The sequence below is a fragment of the Motacilla alba genome, chromosome 1 (assembly GCF_015832195.1).
Source record: "Motacilla alba alba isolate MOTALB_02 chromosome 1, Motacilla_alba_V1.0_pri, whole genome shotgun sequence".
NCBI classification, from domain to species: domain Eukaryota; kingdom Metazoa; phylum Chordata; class Aves; order Passeriformes; family Motacillidae; genus Motacilla; species Motacilla alba.
The window spans coordinates 83,701,442-83,719,574 of NC_052016.1; the positions used below are offsets into that span (position 1 = coordinate 83,701,442).

Here is an 18,133-nt window from a genome sequence, read left to right on the forward strand (position 1 = left end):
TATTCCAGGGACAAGCTACCCTTGCCATTATAATTTTTTTTTCTCTGAAGTTCAAGTTTAAGTCCTTTGGTGCAATTTCAATCCATTACTTCCCCAAAGGTCCCTAGACCAGATCATTCCTGTGTACAAGGTCCCTTCATACTTGAAGTCCTTCTCCTCCAGACATGAAAGAAAAACAAATAAAAGTAATAAAGAAGTCTCCCAAACAGACTTTTCTTTTAAGTTGCAGATAGCTTTCTATTTTGCCTCCCTGCCCTGGACACCTGAATGTTCCTGACTACTTATACTGCAGTATGAAGCTGGTCTATACATTTTCTGAAGAGCACAAAATTAAAACATTATTTCAGCTGAGACCTTACATGTACAAAACATAACAGGAGTATTACTTTGCTTGTACTGCCAGATATAGTACCAGTCATAAACCCAAGGTGCCATTCCCTTAACAAGAGCATGACATTACTGAGTCATACTGGGTTTCTCATCTACAGCACTCTACACCTCCTTTTCCACACTACTGATCCCTGCCTTCATGGACTCAACACCTGGCACTTTACCCTGCTGCATGCACCTACTAATTCACATCCCATAGACAAAACTTCACAAATCTCTGTTTCCAGAACTGACTTTAGTGTTGCCTGGTTTTCCATCACCTAAAAATGTACCATCAATGAACTTACTACATCATCAGATATACCAGAGCCAGGACAGACCTCTCTAGAAATTAACACCCTTCCGATTCTGCTAAAAAATACAAGAGTCTTTTAAGTTAACCAACTTGAGTAACAGGATACTATAATCCATTTGAAAAATCCACTGCACTTTGACAGCAAACTGCTACAGAATTAAAAAATAATTAGCTCGAGCTTTGATAGTGAAGAGCATGAAGCAGAAGGCACTAAGAAAGGGGCCTACAAAAACACAGTGCACCCCTGCGCAAAGGAAGTCTTTGCGCTTCATGCATACAAATCCTCATTTGTTCTTCCTTCCCTATCAGGTCTGCTTTTCTTTGAGACAAGTTTCTCTTCAATCTTTTTTAAGTTTTTATCTCCAAGAACCAGCTTTCTTTCACCTCTGCAAAATGTCTCTTCTTTAATGATTCAACTTTCTTTCTTAACATTCTTCTTCCCTCTCCTTTTTGGAAGTTTACATGCAAGTTTAACTTTACTCTAGTTAATACTTATATTCATTTCAATGAAAATAAGCACTGAAATGAAATTAAAGCACATACATAAGTGCTCACAGGCATAAACCCTTTGTTACATTAATTTACTTCCTATATTTGTTTTCCTCTCCCTTCCGTTGAAATTTCAGCAATTTAGGGAGAACAATCCCCCAGTTAGTTTTGCACATTTCAAAATTGACAAAATTTAAAAAAAAAGTGTGCTATGCTTGCCAGAGACAAAAAACCCACATACCCTATGCATTCTACTCTGTTGTCTCTACTTCTACTCTGCTGCTTCTGCTTCTGTGCCTACCTTGATAATCATTTATCTCCATGGCATGACAAGTCCTAGCCATACATAAATACAACTGGTCCACAAAAACTGCAGACCTATTCCAGGCACCAGGTAGCACTGAATGGCTGGAGAAAGTACACAGGAGATGCTTCCTCTGGCACTCATTTCCAGCTTCCAAAGTCCATATATTAGGAACTTCCTGAGCCAGAGATCTGGGTGTCTGTGAACTTTTTCTATGTGACTTCTGTCTGATACTAGAAATGATGTGCCTACCACCCCCAAGAATCATCACAACTTTACGTCCTTTAGGTCTTATTTTAAAAGATTCCTAAACTGTCCTGCAACTCTGTCTACTCTCACAAGCACAGAGGAGAAAGAAATCAGGCTGATCATCAACTGAGACTTGTACACAGCTCCTGTCACTGAAAAAGATACACAGGAAGTAACAATACCTACAGAAAGACATGCCAAAATAGACCGATGAAATATAAATCTCACTCTTAAAAACATGACTTTTGAGTCAATACTGCTGGTGGGACACAATTTTATCTCTATCTAAAGGTGATCTGAAACCATATAATCTACAGCAATATATATACAAAAAGGGAGTGTAGGAAATTGCTTGAGATACAAGTGCCATTGAATGATTTTCTTAGAAATCCCCATCTGCTCCAAACTTCACCATACAAAGAAATGTGCTACTGGATCTGTGATGGCTGTCGCTCATTTTGAAACCAGAGGTCTCAAAATATTGGATTTCTTAAAAGTGAATTAAAAGCTATTTTTATTTAAATAAACATAAAACAAAGGCATATTTTCATATTCAAATACAAATATGTATAAACATATATATAATATTTTATAGTTTTTATATATATATATATATATGTGTGTGTGTGTGTATATATATATATATATATTATAGTTACATATATAATATATAACTATAGTGGCAACCCCCCCACTGGAAAAAGGCTGAAGCATGCCTACTATTAACTATCAAGAACTCACAGGAAAAAAGGCAACAAATAACACAAAAAATAGAAAATCTTCAGTTTATATCTTCCAAGGAATCTGACCAGCAAAGAGGAATTAATTGAAAAACTGCCTTTATCTACTCTATCATCCACAGAACAACTTGTCTGTATCACAAAGAAATTCTTAAAAGCTGAAGTCCTTTATTAATAATTTCATGGTCTGTTTTCCCACTGGAGCTGTGCTACTTGCATTCTTTCTCATTTGAAAAGTATTTATATATTTTAAACTACTTACTGCAGTAGCTGAATAGAACACAGAAAAGCAGCAAATATAATGAACCAGCCATCCACATGCCATAGCTTCGGGGAATTACTAGGAACATACCTATCTTTGTAAACACGTAGACTAGACACTTGTAAAAAAAATAAACTTTAACATAAAATTGCAAGAAAAAAAGAGCGAGTGAACTGAACAATATCCACTTCAGATTCTCATTAAAAAATCCCCTGTTTCTTCCATCTCATCCATTGTTTTAAGCCTCGTGGTTTGGACTCCTGGGGGAGCAGCCTGCATGAAGTGGTGTTTTGGACATTCCTCAGCACCATGTTCTAAGAAACCATTCTTGCCCAAGTGCTCTCTGTCTTCTCCACATTTCTAGCACTATTCAGGAAGCACTAAAGTACATGCCTTGCCTTGTTTCTCAAAGCAACTTACTGAACATAACGCTCTCCCCACTACCCCAGTACCTTCACAGATTCCATGAAGGCCTCAGAAGACAACTTCTGTTCATAAAAACTCCCCCTCTTGGTTTTCCTTCCCAGTACTACTCCACCCAGTCCATTTTCTAAAAAATGCATTCATTCTACTTCTTTGTGTTCTGCTCAATCTGATCTGGAGTTGCGGAGAAAAAAATGAAAGTACAGAAACAACCTCAGCTACTCGTCTGAGTTTCAAATTCCCTGAGATAACCTCCTTATTCCTCCTCATCTTCACACACTTATCAGCAAAACACAGCGCAATGGCTTCTATCTCCTTTATGGTTTTGCACGTGCAAAAATTCACACTTCCAGGTTTGCAGTAGAATGTAGATGCTGCCAGTGTCACAGCTCACATGAAAAGCAGAGTAAGCTGAAGAGGCAGCCTGACCTCCTTCACAAGGCACCAGGGTACTTTCCTGTCTTCCTCTTTATGAAGAGACCTTAAGACTTCAGGAAGAGACAGGTTAACAGCTCAGGTGGGTGCACTATCAGAACTCAGGCACTGATACAGTCAGATGCTGGAGTTGCACAGAGATCTTGTGCAGAAACAGAAAAGCAGCAGCTGAAGCCCAGAAAGCTTCAACAGGCATTAAAGGAATTTGATAGTGCACGTGAACTACAGACGTGATGAACTCCATCTATCAGTCGTGGCAGCTGGAAAATGAACGTAAAGCCCATGCATCATAAAACTCTTACTCCATACTAGCAGACAGAAACAAACAATAGCCTTTTGAAAACATCAGTAAAATAAAGCAAAATGTTAAAGGGTTTCAGAGGGTCCAGATTTGAAACTGCAAGCATAAAATGGATGTACACTTTCAAATTTAAATACTAAAAGCTTCCCTGTATGGGGAAAAAAGAACATTCATGCCACTGCTACTCAGTGCAATTTCTATGACCCTTTCTGCAAGATTTCTGCAAGTTTTTATGATTATCTGGGGGAGGACAGGAGAGAACAATAGGAAAACCAAATTAATTCATGTATTTGGAGCATGGAATTCCAAGGATGCAAGTATGCTAAACAAAACACATTTACTGAAGCCTCAACCCAAGATTCATCAACAGAAGCTTTTCCTTCTAGTAAATTCTAGATTATACCTTTTAACATAGAGAGTTGCAAGCTGTGAAGAAGTAAGGACAAAACACTGGCTGAGACTAACCAAATTAATCTGATACTCACCTACGTGCCTTAGATTAGACAGTTTCAGAAGGATGGAGAAGAAGAAACTCACTGAAAAAGGAACTTGACTTTTAATGAACTCTCTCCTGTTTCTCTGGAAATGGGGCAAGGTCCAGTATCCCTCTCTTACACAGTAAACTTGTACATTCTCTTTCCCTCTATTTCTGCTCTCTGCTGTCTAATCTGCAAGCCACATGCCCTGTTTCACCTATCCATGAGAAATTTCAAGAATCAAAATTAAAAATTATTCGACAGTCTAAGACAATTCTGTCCTCTCCTTTAGCCAGATGAATTAAGTGCTTATTACTAGCAAGTTGTAGCAAACTAAGAAGAGATTTAAAATCCCAGCCCATTTTATTCTTCACTCAGTACTAATATTCGTAAACCCCATTACTCATAAACCCCAATTACTCATGTATGACTTAAGAAAATGGCACATATTCCCTCAAGAATATTTCTACTTATAATATCTTCAAAACAGATTTTTACAGGGCTTTTAAAAATAAAGAACAAAATCAACAAAACACAGAGAAGAAAATTACCCTGTATCTTCCAATTATATAAAACAGGGGAAAAACAAATCAGAAAGTGAATGTACAAAGTTTCGTGAAGAAATCCATCTCCTCAGAAATGCTTTCTCAAGTTTTTTGATAAGGAATTACAACAAAACAGTTGCATTTTATATTAAAATAAAGCAGTAACATACTTTTCAAACAGATGTCTTCCAACTTCAGCATCTACTGCACTCAGTGGGTCATCCAAAAGATAGATGTCTGCATCTTGATACACAGCTCTAAAAGGTTTAAAGAAATGTCAGTATAACCAAGTCTTAGATAAGTTTACTTTAGTCACTGGAATCTGACAATTTATAAATTTTAGAAACAGCAAAAACCACTAGCCTGGCCAGATTTACACGGGCCTTCTGTCCCCCACTCAGAGTAGCTCCACGATCTCCTATTACTGTTAGGTCACCATTTGCCAATAATTCCAAGTCCTGCAAACATGAAAGAACAGATAAAATATTTTTTAAATCATTTTAACTTCAAAGACTGACAAAGCTGTTTCAATGTAACATTTCTTATTTGAAAAGTATTAATGTAACACATTAAAATATAAGGTTTCATACTAAATGTAATATCTGCAGTTATTTTATGACTCTATAGTTTCAGCAAAAGGTAATAGAGAAAGCGGAAAAAATAGATGAGATCCTAAAGTTCACTTTTTCTACAGCTGTGCCAGAGGAAAGTCCTTAGTCTTACAAGGAATATTTATTGGCAATTCAGAAAATCAAATAAAATACTAAAAAGTCTAAGTTTTATTTGAACAAAATTAGCTGTCACAAAAAAATACAAACTGCACTAACTATTATCGGTAAATTATCTTGCCAACATCCCAAAAAACTGCATTGCTTTTATTCTTATTGCAAAGTATTCAGGAAAAATATCTACAACATACATCACACAGATTTGGTTAATTTGGGACTTCAGGACTGTGGATAAGACAACAAAATTACAGAGTGCTCCATGTCATACTATCATATTTCCTATTCAGAAAATACAGAAGTTTTACATTAAGCTACAAAACATATTCTGAAAGCTTATTCACAGCTTTTATAAGACACATAAATTTGCAAGAAAACTATGAAAGCAAATCTACCATCAATATGAAGTGGGGATTTTTTAAATGCTGTTTGCTGTCTTTTAAAGTCATTAAAGCCTTAAGTTTAGACAACAGCATGACTGAATATCAGCAGGAGACACTAAAACTCTATCTGCCAAGAGTAAAAATCTTGCAAAAAATGTTCACTACAGTAACCATCTGCTTTTCACCTGTGTCGCTGCTGACAGAAATATCATAACATGCTGCACAGAACCTTTTTAGCTGCCAACCAAAATGTCTGTTTCTTGACAAATCTGGCTTAATCCTCTTCTATATCTCATGTCACAAACTCCTTTGCACATGAACCTTTCAAATATATTTTTTCATAAAACTACTTGGGTTCAGCAAGCTCTCCAGTACATAGCCCTAAGGTTCTTTTGATAGCTGTTTGCAATGCATAATATACAGCAAACACAATATTTATTTCAAAGGAAAGCATATAGGATATTTATGAAATGAAAGTCACAAAGAGTGCTAGCTTGATCATTTGTTTTCTGCCTCTTACTGCATTTGCACATATCCCTACCATAATATGCGTGAAAAGGGCTAAAATGTAATTATGGAATAAAATAATAGGGAACAGCTTTTCCCAAATTTGTCAGAGCTTCACACATGCTATACCTCCCCCTAGTGTAAGTTTTGGGAATTAGAAGAGGATGCCTTACACAAGGATGGCAAAAATAATTACACATTTCTGATAAGCAACAGGAGTCATTTCACATGCTGCTTTTAACAATTCCATATATTGTACATTGCAGCCTGTACCACAGGTCTGAAAGAACACTAAAATAAAAATAACAGTGGAAATAAAATAAACAAAGAGAAAGCCTTACCTTTTTAAGAGCACAGACTTTTAAAACATTTTCATATTTTTCTTTCTCATATTCCTTGTCAAACAGTATATTACTTCTTACAGTGCCAGAAAAGACCCAAGGCTGCTGTGAAACATAGGCAATTCTTCCAGTAACATTTATTGAACCCTTGTCTTTAGGCAGCTCACCAAGCACGGCACTCAAGAGTGAAGACTGGAAAAGATTTAAAAAAAAAAAGTAATAAAAGTAATAATTAAAAAGTTTGCTTGCAGTAAAGACATCACAGAGACTGGGCAGTGTTTACTACCACGATGGCCTATTTCACCTTGTGTCTCAACTACTGCTAACAGCAGAAAAGCACTAGTACCTTTTTCACGCAGTCTTGAAGCAACACACAAAATACTGTAAAGCTCCTCATCACCTCCTCCCCACCCATGAGGACATGGGCTAACTTGAATGCCAGTATCCTGATGTGGAATGTGTTATTATACACACAGAGGAACTGTGTATTTTCAGGTTTCTAGTTTTCACATTTAATAGCCTCATGAAATGGCGTAAATATTAAGACTTACTTTTCCAGCTCCTACAGGACCAATCACAGCCAGTAACTCCCCTCGTCTGGCAGTAAACGAAATCTGTTGAAGTGTTGGGGTTTCTAAATTCTGGGGATTTGAGAAAAAGTCAGGATTTCTCAGTAATGAAATATAAACCATCAAAAAAAGCATTTAGAAACAGGAAACAATGTGCATACATCACTATAACCTACCAGTCTATATGCCCACCATATTTTCAGGCATATGATTTTTGCCTCTTCTGTAATTCACAAACACTTTTGAAAGAACCTCATCCTTCACCACGAACATGCAACACAGCTGAAACAGCATTCAAGGAATAAGGAGGCCAAAGGCAGCAGAAGCAGGGCTTCCTCAGACCCTACGTATCTGGGTGGCAGCCTCAGGAACATGAGCTCTGTGCTGGCCACCACACCGGCATTCCCAGCCCCAGCACAACACACTCAGAGACTCTGAGCACACAGACAAATGGGGAGCTGAGGCTCTCAGAGCCTCAGGAAAGCCAGGGCTGTGTTTGCTCTAGTCAAGGCTCTATCCAAAGTAAAACCATAAAAATGCCATTTGATTTTACACAACTGCATCTTGTATACTGGATATTCTTTCGTACTACCCTAGGAGTGTCTGTTAATATTCCTTTCTACTATGCCTATCCCTTACGTTATGGATGAGCTTATGTCCCAACATATGTTACACCTCTCCTATCAAGGTTCCAAAAATGCCTAGCTGTGGAAAGAAAGGATGCTCATGTCTTTAACAGCTATGCTAAACAGCAATTTTTAAGGACCAGGTGCAGCTCCCTCTCATTAAAGCAAAGCACCTTTGTAATACAACCTGCCTTCATTTGCATCTTCACCCGCACTAAGCATGACTGACACTGAAACGCAAACAGTAAAACACATGCATTAAAAAAAAACCCCAAAAGTACTTTGATTAAAGGACTGAACAAAAGCTCAGCCTTAAACTCCAAAAACAGAAGAGCAAGGTTAAGAATACCTTAAAATCTCCAGCCACCTTTTGAAGTTCAAGGGGCTGAAAAAGCCACCACCATAACTCCACGCAAAAGATGACACAAGACAAAAACATTCAGGGACTGCAAAGGAAGAAGCCAGGAATTCATTTCCAATTATTTGGGAAGAAACAGAAATGCAGTACCTATCCACATCTGTGATGGCTGGGATAGCACACACGTCCTCCCTCACTCGTGCCAGGAGAAATCACTGGCAGGCAGCCTGGCAGCCAGAGCTCTGGGACACACCGCAGGGCTCGCAGGAGATCCTCACGCTGCCAGAAGCTGGACTCGGGCTCCTTGTGCAGCTCTGCTAAACCACTTTTGCTGCCATTATATATTTCCACAAGGTGGCACCAACGGGATTTTTTTCCTTTTCTCTGCACAACCCCACCTGACCTCGAAGTTGATTCCTCTGCCCAGAGTGCACAGCTCAGGTGTTCACCTAAGTGCTAAAGTCAGGAGAACTCTACAAATTTATGACTCCCAAAGATTTTATTTTTTTAACATACTGTTTGTAGGAAGAGAAAATATCTCTTCCTAAATCAATGTCTATATAGAAAAAATAAATAAGCTTTCAGACACACAGGCCCTTCTTCAGACCTCTTGAGGTTGTGCTTCTGTATTCACAGAAGTGCAAAGACATTTCCACCCACATCAAAAACTTAAAAAAATATAACGTAAGACCCAAAAAACATTTAAAAAGTTTTTAAACTGTTACTGCCACACTATACATTAAAGCAGTACTGGAAGTTATCACAGAGCCTACACAAAAGTAGTAATTCAAGCAAACAGCACAGCCACACACCTAAGAAACACAATATTTTTCCAAAATAGCATTCCCTATAATTAAAGACAATTTGTCCTGAATTCACCACATCTATTTTTAGGCACTAAACTGAGGCACTTAAATTAGAGCACAGACTAATATTGCAGCTAAGTACACCTGACAGCTCATTATCAGAAATGTCCCAGCTCCCCAGTGCCCTGTCAGCTTGCTGTGTCTCTAACTTTCCTCCTTCTGCCTAACCTTGCACACGTTGTTTATGGGACTTAGCTAACAGAAAACTGATCTCATTAAAAGTGATTCATTTTCTATTGCTTTATCCCTCCAAGCTGCTTCACCACAAGGTCATACAAACCAGCATTAACAACAAGCATAAGGGAGGCAACAGACAGTAAATGCAAGGACAAGAGGACACAAGAATGATCCCTTCAGGGGAGCAACTCCTTAGGTGAGCTTGGGCAGACCTTACACATCCTACACACAAGAAAATGAAATAGTTCTGCCCACCTAAGGGACACAGAGATCATATATTGCATGAAATTACCATACTACTTAGGCTTCTATGTAAGGACTAAAATTACAAGGGATAAATTTTGCCTCTGCTCAAATGCTGAGAGATTTTGAATGAGATTTTAAATGAGATGTTAAAATTTTTTAAATGAGATTTTAAATCTGAAGTTGCTCAGTTGAGCAGACAGACTATTCTGTAAATTCAAGGAACATCAGTAAAAAGCTGTACTGAAGAATCCCTAGTTCCATGCTGGTATCAGACTAGCCTGTGGTACTCAGATAACACTTGCCTAAGTAAAACAAGAGTGTGACCAGGAATTAATTGGTTTTGTTTATCTTTTGAGAAACTGTAATACATCATGTTAGGCTGTTTTCCTAAAAGTGTAGCTAATAATCCTTTTTTACATCAAGTGATTTTGGATTCATGGGTTGCTTCTTGGTTGGTGTTTTTAGTATCCCTTTTGGCACACAATCTCTAAAAAACAAAAAAAAATCATCATCCTGCTGTAGAGTGTCTGTACAGACATCTAAAGTGTCTTGAGAAACTTAGTCAGGGTAGCAAGCTAAGCCTCCTGCTTGACAAAGGATACATATTTATATTATTCCTTTCATAATGTGTCTCTATCAGAACTTACCACTTTTTTCAGTGAGCAAGTCTATAAAATTATTTTACATCACTTTAAGAGTGTATAGTAGAAACTTTCAAAGCAGATCTTAACAGTTCTGAGAGAAATGTGCTTCTCCCATGCACACTGCAATTAAATATCAAAATGGAAGTTACATTAACAGTTTTGTGGATGGCTTGATTTGGGTTTTGGTTTTAACTGAAAGGAAACCAGTAATTCCAGTCATGCCACCCTGCTTTATGCAATGTAAACAACTAATGAAAAAAAAGGTGGTTTATGGGCACTTTATGCAACCATTTCCTGTAAATTGTTAATGGTGGTACCAAAGTCAGTTTGAGAAGAAAACAAAGATTAGGCAATACACTGCACTTTGCATTAGAATGTATTCACAATCAATTCTTCCATATCTATTAATTTTTAAAAGCTTGGTCAATGCCTCAGAAATATTGATGCTACAGAGAAATCTGAGAAAGTAAAGCAGAATAAAATAGTAATTGTCTTTTGCAGCTACGTAGCTACAAGTAGGTAGATCCTCACCTCATATGTTTTCACACCTGATCTTCCTTGGGACACAATACAGGTCCCAAGAACAGGGCTTAGAAAGGGAAATATGAGATGTCTTATTTGCATTACATTTATATGCAAAAGTAATTTTTAGAGCTTCCAGCACTTGTAATGGAGACTGAAGTCTTTCTTGTATGAGGATACTGCCAGGCTGCAATAGTACCAACAATTCCTCACAAATTGCTGCTTACCATAGCAATTGAAGTTTTAAAACAGAAACACTCAACCCTCGCTTTTATTACATAAAAGAGATATATAATATATTTATCACATGTTTATTGTCCCTTTTTCTAGCCATTTTGGTGAGTTTGGTGCATTTTAAGCAGCAAAAATGTGCAGCTGAACAGTCTCAAAATACAGAGTAACAAATATGTGCTGACTCGTCTCTAAAGCTTTCAAACCTGTTGTGATAAGTATAATATTGTACTGCTTTAGACTAATGGACTGATCAAGCACTCAGTTCACAGAAAAAAAACCCACAGGATAAGGCTGACCTTGCTGTGCTGTCTGTCCTGAATTCGAGTTTAAGTACCTCTGCCACAATTCAGTGCTGCTTAATAAAAAGAGATATTTTCCCCGAGAAACACAATGTTTTTCATTTAGTATAGTATTGAGAAATAGCTGCTTCTAAGATGCACTTGATAGTGTCTTCAGCACCATTCCACAGAGTTAGCTCAACACACTGAAAGGATTCTCAAACACAAAGGATGGAATACAAAGTATCAGCACATTATACATACACACACTGCATTTTGGACTTCAAATGCCGCAGCACCGATATACTCAATATGCAACTGAATTTACCTTATCCCAAGAGCAAGTCAAATCTTGAACATGAAGAATGGTATTTTCATTACTGCCATGCTGTTGTGGCTTGAAGTGTGAGACCTCATCAAGCATCAGAAAGTTCTGCAATAAAAGAAAGGCAGAGGATATTGCCAGCAATGAGACTGAGAATGGGAAAGGAACACATTTTTTGAAGGCAGCATACACAACATTAATTATGGGTTGGAAAAAACAACCACAAACTGATCAAAGAATTGCATTTCCAAGGCAATACACACAACTACAACAGTGTACCTGTAACCAGCTAGCTCTCCCCTCCCAAAAAACCTCCAGAAGTGCAGAATTAATAGGAGAGGACTGTAACAATCACCTGCTCAATAAAGAATTCCAGAAAGAAATGGATCTTTAGAACCCGTCCTGTCTTTTCCTTGAATTACTAACAACTTTTAAAACTGTTTAACTCCCTCTTTCCATGCAGAAGAGGTGAAACCCTCACTGCAACACCTTCTCATTTCACTGCTGGCAAAGGCTTATGTTATTTCATTGGAAGAATAATGAGGACACAATAAGCAGCTGTCCACTGTCTCTATTAAGCATTCTTTAAGTGGCCAATAGAAGACAGAACACTCTCTGAACACTTCCTCATTTTAAAATCCAGGACATGAACAAAAAAAGAAACTTGCTTACATCTGCAAAACTGGCTCGCTCCACATTCACTAATGTGCTTCTATTCTACAGTCAGCAAACTTTTCCTTCAATTTGTATAAGCATGCATTTTGTACCATAGCCACACTTCTGCCACACCTTGCCTGATGCTAGATTTTCAATAGCCCAAACACATTTAGAAAGGAAAGGGGCTACTTCCACAGAAAACTTTTAAGGTTAACAGCTGCCACAGTTTTATGACAAAACCTAAAAAAAAGTTCCTTTATCCTTTGACTCATGGAGCCTAAGGATCTTAGGCAGCAGCAGACAATATTTTGGGAAGAGAAGGAACGTATTGATCGTAAAAGCCAAGACTAGTTAACAAGTACTCAACTAAGAGTTTGCAGATGTGAGATAGCTGCTGAAGACTTACAGAAAGCAGTAACTAAGAGGAAGCAGGAGGAGGAGGTCGGGAGCCATGGGAGAGCAGGGAGATTACTGCTAGGCTTTTCCAGGCACAGAGGTACTGCTCAGACTCCAGCTGGTGGGCATTGTTACGGAGTGCAGTGAGAAGCCAAGCATTTTAACACAGTGGTCCGTGGTGTACAACACACTCCTGTTAACACCAAAGAGCATCAGAACATGATGCTGGTTCTGTTAGACCAGCATCAGCACTACCACTGCTCGTTCTTACTGAATTTGAGTCTTCATTCCAGCACTGAAAGCAGCCACAAGAGGGAAGCTGGGGTTCACACCTGTCCTTCACAGATGACAGGGTACTGCAGTGTGAAATATGAATCCTACAGCTCCCATCTGCCTGCTTTGTTCTTCAAACCCCAATCCCAGCATGCCTGCTTATCTGTACACACGTTCCTCTTACTTCAGAAATGTCTACAACACCTCTTTGCCATGCACACTTTTCTCCTACATCTCAGCCCACCCTACAGGGCACATCATGTTTTTTGTACCTGCATACAGAATTCTAAGAAGGACTAGGTTGGAAGAGACCTTCAAGATCATCGAGTCCAACCCATGCCCCAACACCTCAACTAAACCATGGCACCCAGTGCCACATCCAGGCTTTCTTTAAACACATCCAGGGATGGTGACTCCACCACCCAGGCAGACCATTCCAGAACTTTATCACCCTTTCTGTAAAAAACTTTTTCCTAATATCCAACCTACACTTCCCTTGATACAGCTTGAGACTGCGTCCTCTGGTTCTATCAGTTGCTGCCTGGAGAGAGATGAACCTCCACTTGGCTACAACAACCTTTCAGGGAGTTGTAGAGACTGATAAGGTCACCTCTGAGTCTCCTTTTCTCCAGGCAAGACAACCCTAGCTCCTTCAGCTGTTCCTCACAGAACTTGTGTTCCAAGCCCCTGCCCCTCACCAACCTAACTGCCCTCCTCTGCATGCGCTCAAGCATCTCAATGTCCTTCTATGCACAGACACATTCCGTTTCCAAAACAGGTTATTTCATCACAAATCCCAAACTGCAAAACCTTACTAAGGCTGCATTTGTCAGTGACAAATGTAGAGTAAGCAACAAAGGTAGAGTAAGAGAAGGAACAAAGGTAGAGTATGACAAGGAATCCACACCCCCTCCCAGTCAGTAACGCTACCTTGATCCGCCGGATGCTGATCACCGACTCAGACACTCTCTCCACAGCCGAAGGGAAGAACAGGGTCACTGTGAGTCTCACTGCCCCATAGAGGGACACTGCCACAAACACCCTGCTGGCAGAGATGACGTTGCCAAGTAGTACGTATGCCATGAAAGTCATGAACACTGTTATTTTGCTTGCCACAAAGAATGAGGCTAAGTTCAGTCCTCGAAGGTAAGAGCTTTTCATAATCATGGCAATTTCCTTCCTAAAAATGCAAAACATAAACAAATCATACCAATCTCTCCCATTGCTGCTACCCTCAACAATAGGATGAGGGAAACCTCCCACCAGGATTCTACTTTCACATCCTTTCTCCTCCCCTTGCACCACCCCAACTCATATGCAAACAACTGTGAAGAAAACATGTTATATGGTAAATAACAAAATAAAACCAAAACCAACCAACCAAACCTAAAAAACCACAAAAAACCCCAAAAAATCAACCGGAATTTAAGAGGCTTGGAAATTCAGAGGAGAAATGCATTATATTTAATATCTTAATAGCTATAGAAAACAATTATTTTTCAGAGTCAGAAAACTAACATACTACTCTTTTCTTCTGTAGTCAAACTAGTATTTTCATTCAATTGGCCTGTATAAAGGCCAAGCACCCACAAACTCCTTATCCTTCCAATATCAAAATCCAGTGGAGTTCAGTCACTAAACTCATGACAAGACCAACACATACTCTGCAGTCAAAAAAACCAGGGCAATTTCCAGAAGATCAAGAGTTTGCCCATGGCCCAAGTATTTCCATTATTCAGCTGCTGCTCCTCAAGCTATACCACAGGATTTAGAGTATTTCCTTTCATCTCAGTCTAAATCCTTCCCAATTTGGACCCTGCTCCTGGCTTCTTTTGCTCTAGGAATTCCGGTTCATAAATTAAGAAAACACTGACCTGTGAGGCCAACTGTTTTGCCAGTCATTGCCCAAGCTAAATAGTGACTGAAGTATTGCACAGACACACAGACACATAAGTCTCCCTCCATCAACTGAAAAGTTGCTGATGTGTTTGTTCTCAATTTCCATTTCAGTTAAATTGCAGTTTCCACTTCTAAATGACTCAACAAGTCCAATCCTCAAAATGTTACTGCACTATCATCTACTACAATGTGGATGCTATCAGACTTACCTCCTTATTAATATAATAATTTTTCTTTACCAAGACAGCCAAAACAACTTACTCCTTCCCCATCATATATTCTACTTTTTGTCTACTTAATACTATCAAATATAAAATCCCAAAGCAATTTCTAATTTCTCTTTCCACATATTCTGGGAACTCTTAGGGAAAATCTTAATAATTTTGATTGCCTTCCACTTGGAACTATACATTAAGATTAGAAACTCAAGTTGTGATTATACAGTTTGAAGTAAATTAAGTAACCACTTAAAGAAGAAAAGGATGCAGGATGCACTACTGGAAAACTAGTTAAGCAACTTTCCCACTATATTTGCCAAATTGGCTGAACTGACGGACTTTAAAAGAGTTTCAAAGACTTCTGTTTTCAGCTTAAGGGTTCACCATCTCTAATCTCCTCCAGAGTACAGAGAAGGAACATTTGTATGTAAACTATTTGAATTGGGTCTAATTCAATTACTTCTACAACCCTGGATGAAACTCTTTTCCCACCCTTTAATAATCCTTAATAATCCTCTCATTATCTGTGGATAATCGGCAAGTTTTTTGTGCTACTCTCCATAAATACCAGATAAATTGCAGCCTACCTGCAGGCTGCATATAATATGTCTTGAGGCACAAACTTACATAAAAGAAAACTAATAAAGACAGACACAAGAAAAAAGAGCAATGGAGGAGCTCAGATGGCATCTTAGCCACGGTCGAGGACCAATGTGGAAGTACTGGACAATAAAGCATCTGGCTAAATTTAAGAGTTTTAATTACAGTTTTCCACAGCACAGCTCAAGAAAGGAAAGAAGGCTCAAGGTGTGTTCTGGAAGATCTCATTTCTTTCCAACATTAAAAAGGAAGCCTCTAATCCTAATGAGGTGTTGAACTTGGAAATCTAAAATTTAGTGATGTGAATACAACCCACTGAGGAAGCTTTCAATAAAGAAATATTCTCTCTGGCTCCATGTGAGACAGTAAAGCTTCCCATCAGTCATGAACATTCAATCAGCACAGGATCCTATAATCCAACAAAGGAAACAATTACGTGCATGGGAAGGAACATCTCAGGGAACATTTGCAAGTTTGCAAGCCTGTACATGGATGTAAAGGAAAAACATTCCTTTCAAGAAAAAGATTTCCAAAATTAAACATTTAAAACTAAAAAAGTCAGATACTCTGCAGCAGGATACCAACCTTCTATTAATACACTGGAGGGGTACATGACATGAAAATCAGTTTATAAGAAATATGCACCCACCCAAACTCCTACAGTTAACCTTTAGTACTGAATGCTGTTACAGTGTCAAGTAAAAGGGCAAATACTGACTGAAAATCAAACGTATTAGTATGTTTTAATCTGATGTCAAAGAACCTCTGAAATTAAATGTCTTAGGATACCAAACTCAGCTGGCCTTGCCAGTTGAATAACAATGGAATTTCTGATCAGCTGTCTTTTTCCCTTCTATCTTTCCCAGGTGGCTTAAAATGCATAAAAGGAGGGTGAAATTGCTGCATTACAACTGCTACAGCTTATTAGTTGCTAATTTTGAACACAACTGTCAGAGGAAGCATTAAGAAGCCTGAATTAATGAAGTTTGGAGGATTTTAAAATTTTTTATTCTCTTAGAATGTATCTTAATTCCTCCACTGTTGCTATACAAAAATTTTTTTTAAAAGCTCAAAAAGTGCATGCAAACTGCATTTTAAAGCACAAAATAAAGCACTTATTCACATGTAAAAAATGGAAAATGACACTGATCATACATCAAGCTGTATCTTTCCAGGATTACCTTCTTAAACCATTCACAAGTTCCGCAAATGATTTTTCCCAAGCGTACATCTTTATTATCTTCATGCCGCTTATCACCTCATTCATGGTCCTAATCCTGACATCTGTTAAGGCAGCTGTCTTGCTTCTGAAAACAGGACAAAAGAAAAATCCTCAGATTCCCTAAAGAAGACTATTTATTAACACATAACACATGTGTGAAGTTTTTGCTTTTATTTGTAAAGACAATTCACAGAACTGTAATTGCATTAAAGGGTTTTCCTGAAGACCAGTATCTTAAAGCTGACACACAGCAGACACACTTGGTATGTTTGTACTCCTGCTTCTCAGGGAACTGAGAGCTAATTCAATGTTCAGGACTATATGTCAGTTTGTGCAAACATGCAGTATCCCTTAAACAACATATCTGTTGTTTATTGCATTTAAAAATCAAAAAATTAAACAAAATTAAAAACAAAACAAAACAAAAACAAAAAAATTAAACAAAAATCAGAAAATTACTTAAAAAAATTTCAAAATGCCAAAACAACCACCCTTGTCATAAGTTCTTCTGATGTTGTTAAAGAAATTGGCCTCATTTGTGACTTTTTAGCATTAACTGTAGTTGAAGCAGAGATTACTTAGTACATGAACCATAATTCATGAGATAATCTAGATATGGTTTCTTTTAAAAAAATATTATTTAAGCATTAATTGTAATTAACACTAATTTAAATATATCTATTTTAGTCCCACACTATGTTTGCACACTGATGGAAAAAACGAAATATATATATAATTAAATATTTAAGTCATAGTTTTAATTAGGAAAAAACCATTGACAGTTAGAAGCCACATAATAAATGCATAAATCATGCTAATAGATCCTATTACAATTCTGAATTCATTCATGTAGACAAATACTTTGCACATGGAGAGCTATGGTAGACCTTATTTTGATAAAACACACCTTTACCTGCTAAATTATTTATTAATACTCATATAACAATGAAAGTTAAGATTCAGAGATCATTAAAAAAAAATTCAAAATCTTTTTAGAAGGCATGACTGAGCTTTCTCAGCTTAACCTGTCCCGTGAAAGATTTCTCTGATACACTGGAAGAAATAACCATAATTAAATAACACAAGTTGAAAGAATTTCAAGCACCTACTCGTCATTGCAAAAAACTTCTCAGCACCAGCGTTCCATGAATGTTAGGA

At 37.9% G+C, this 18,133-nt stretch overlaps 1 protein-coding gene across 5 annotated transcripts in view; it reads right to left on the bottom strand.

Annotated features, from left to right (window-relative positions):
• The window catches only part of ABCC4 (ATP binding cassette subfamily C member 4), a 142,458-nt gene that overhangs the window by 99,668 nt on the left and 24,657 nt on the right, over positions 1–18,133 (bottom strand). For all 5 annotated transcript variants that reach the window (XR_005259508.1, XM_038158844.1, XM_038158855.1 and 2 more), the window contains 7 exons: positions 16,935–17,060; positions 13,967–14,216; positions 11,714–11,818; positions 7,417–7,506; positions 6,866–7,057; positions 5,273–5,367; positions 5,080–5,166 (listed from right to left, as the gene is read on the bottom strand). Coding sequence is in view for 4 of the 5 variants with exons in the window: in XM_038158844.1 (XP_038014772.1) it covers positions 5,080–5,166; positions 5,273–5,367; positions 6,866–7,057; positions 7,417–7,506; positions 11,714–11,818; positions 13,967–14,216; positions 16,935–17,060 (945 nt within the window). In the remaining variant the exon portion in view is untranslated. The remainder of the gene's footprint in view (positions 1–5,079; positions 5,167–5,272; positions 5,368–6,865; positions 7,058–7,416; positions 7,507–11,713; positions 11,819–13,966; positions 14,217–16,934; positions 17,061–18,133) is intronic.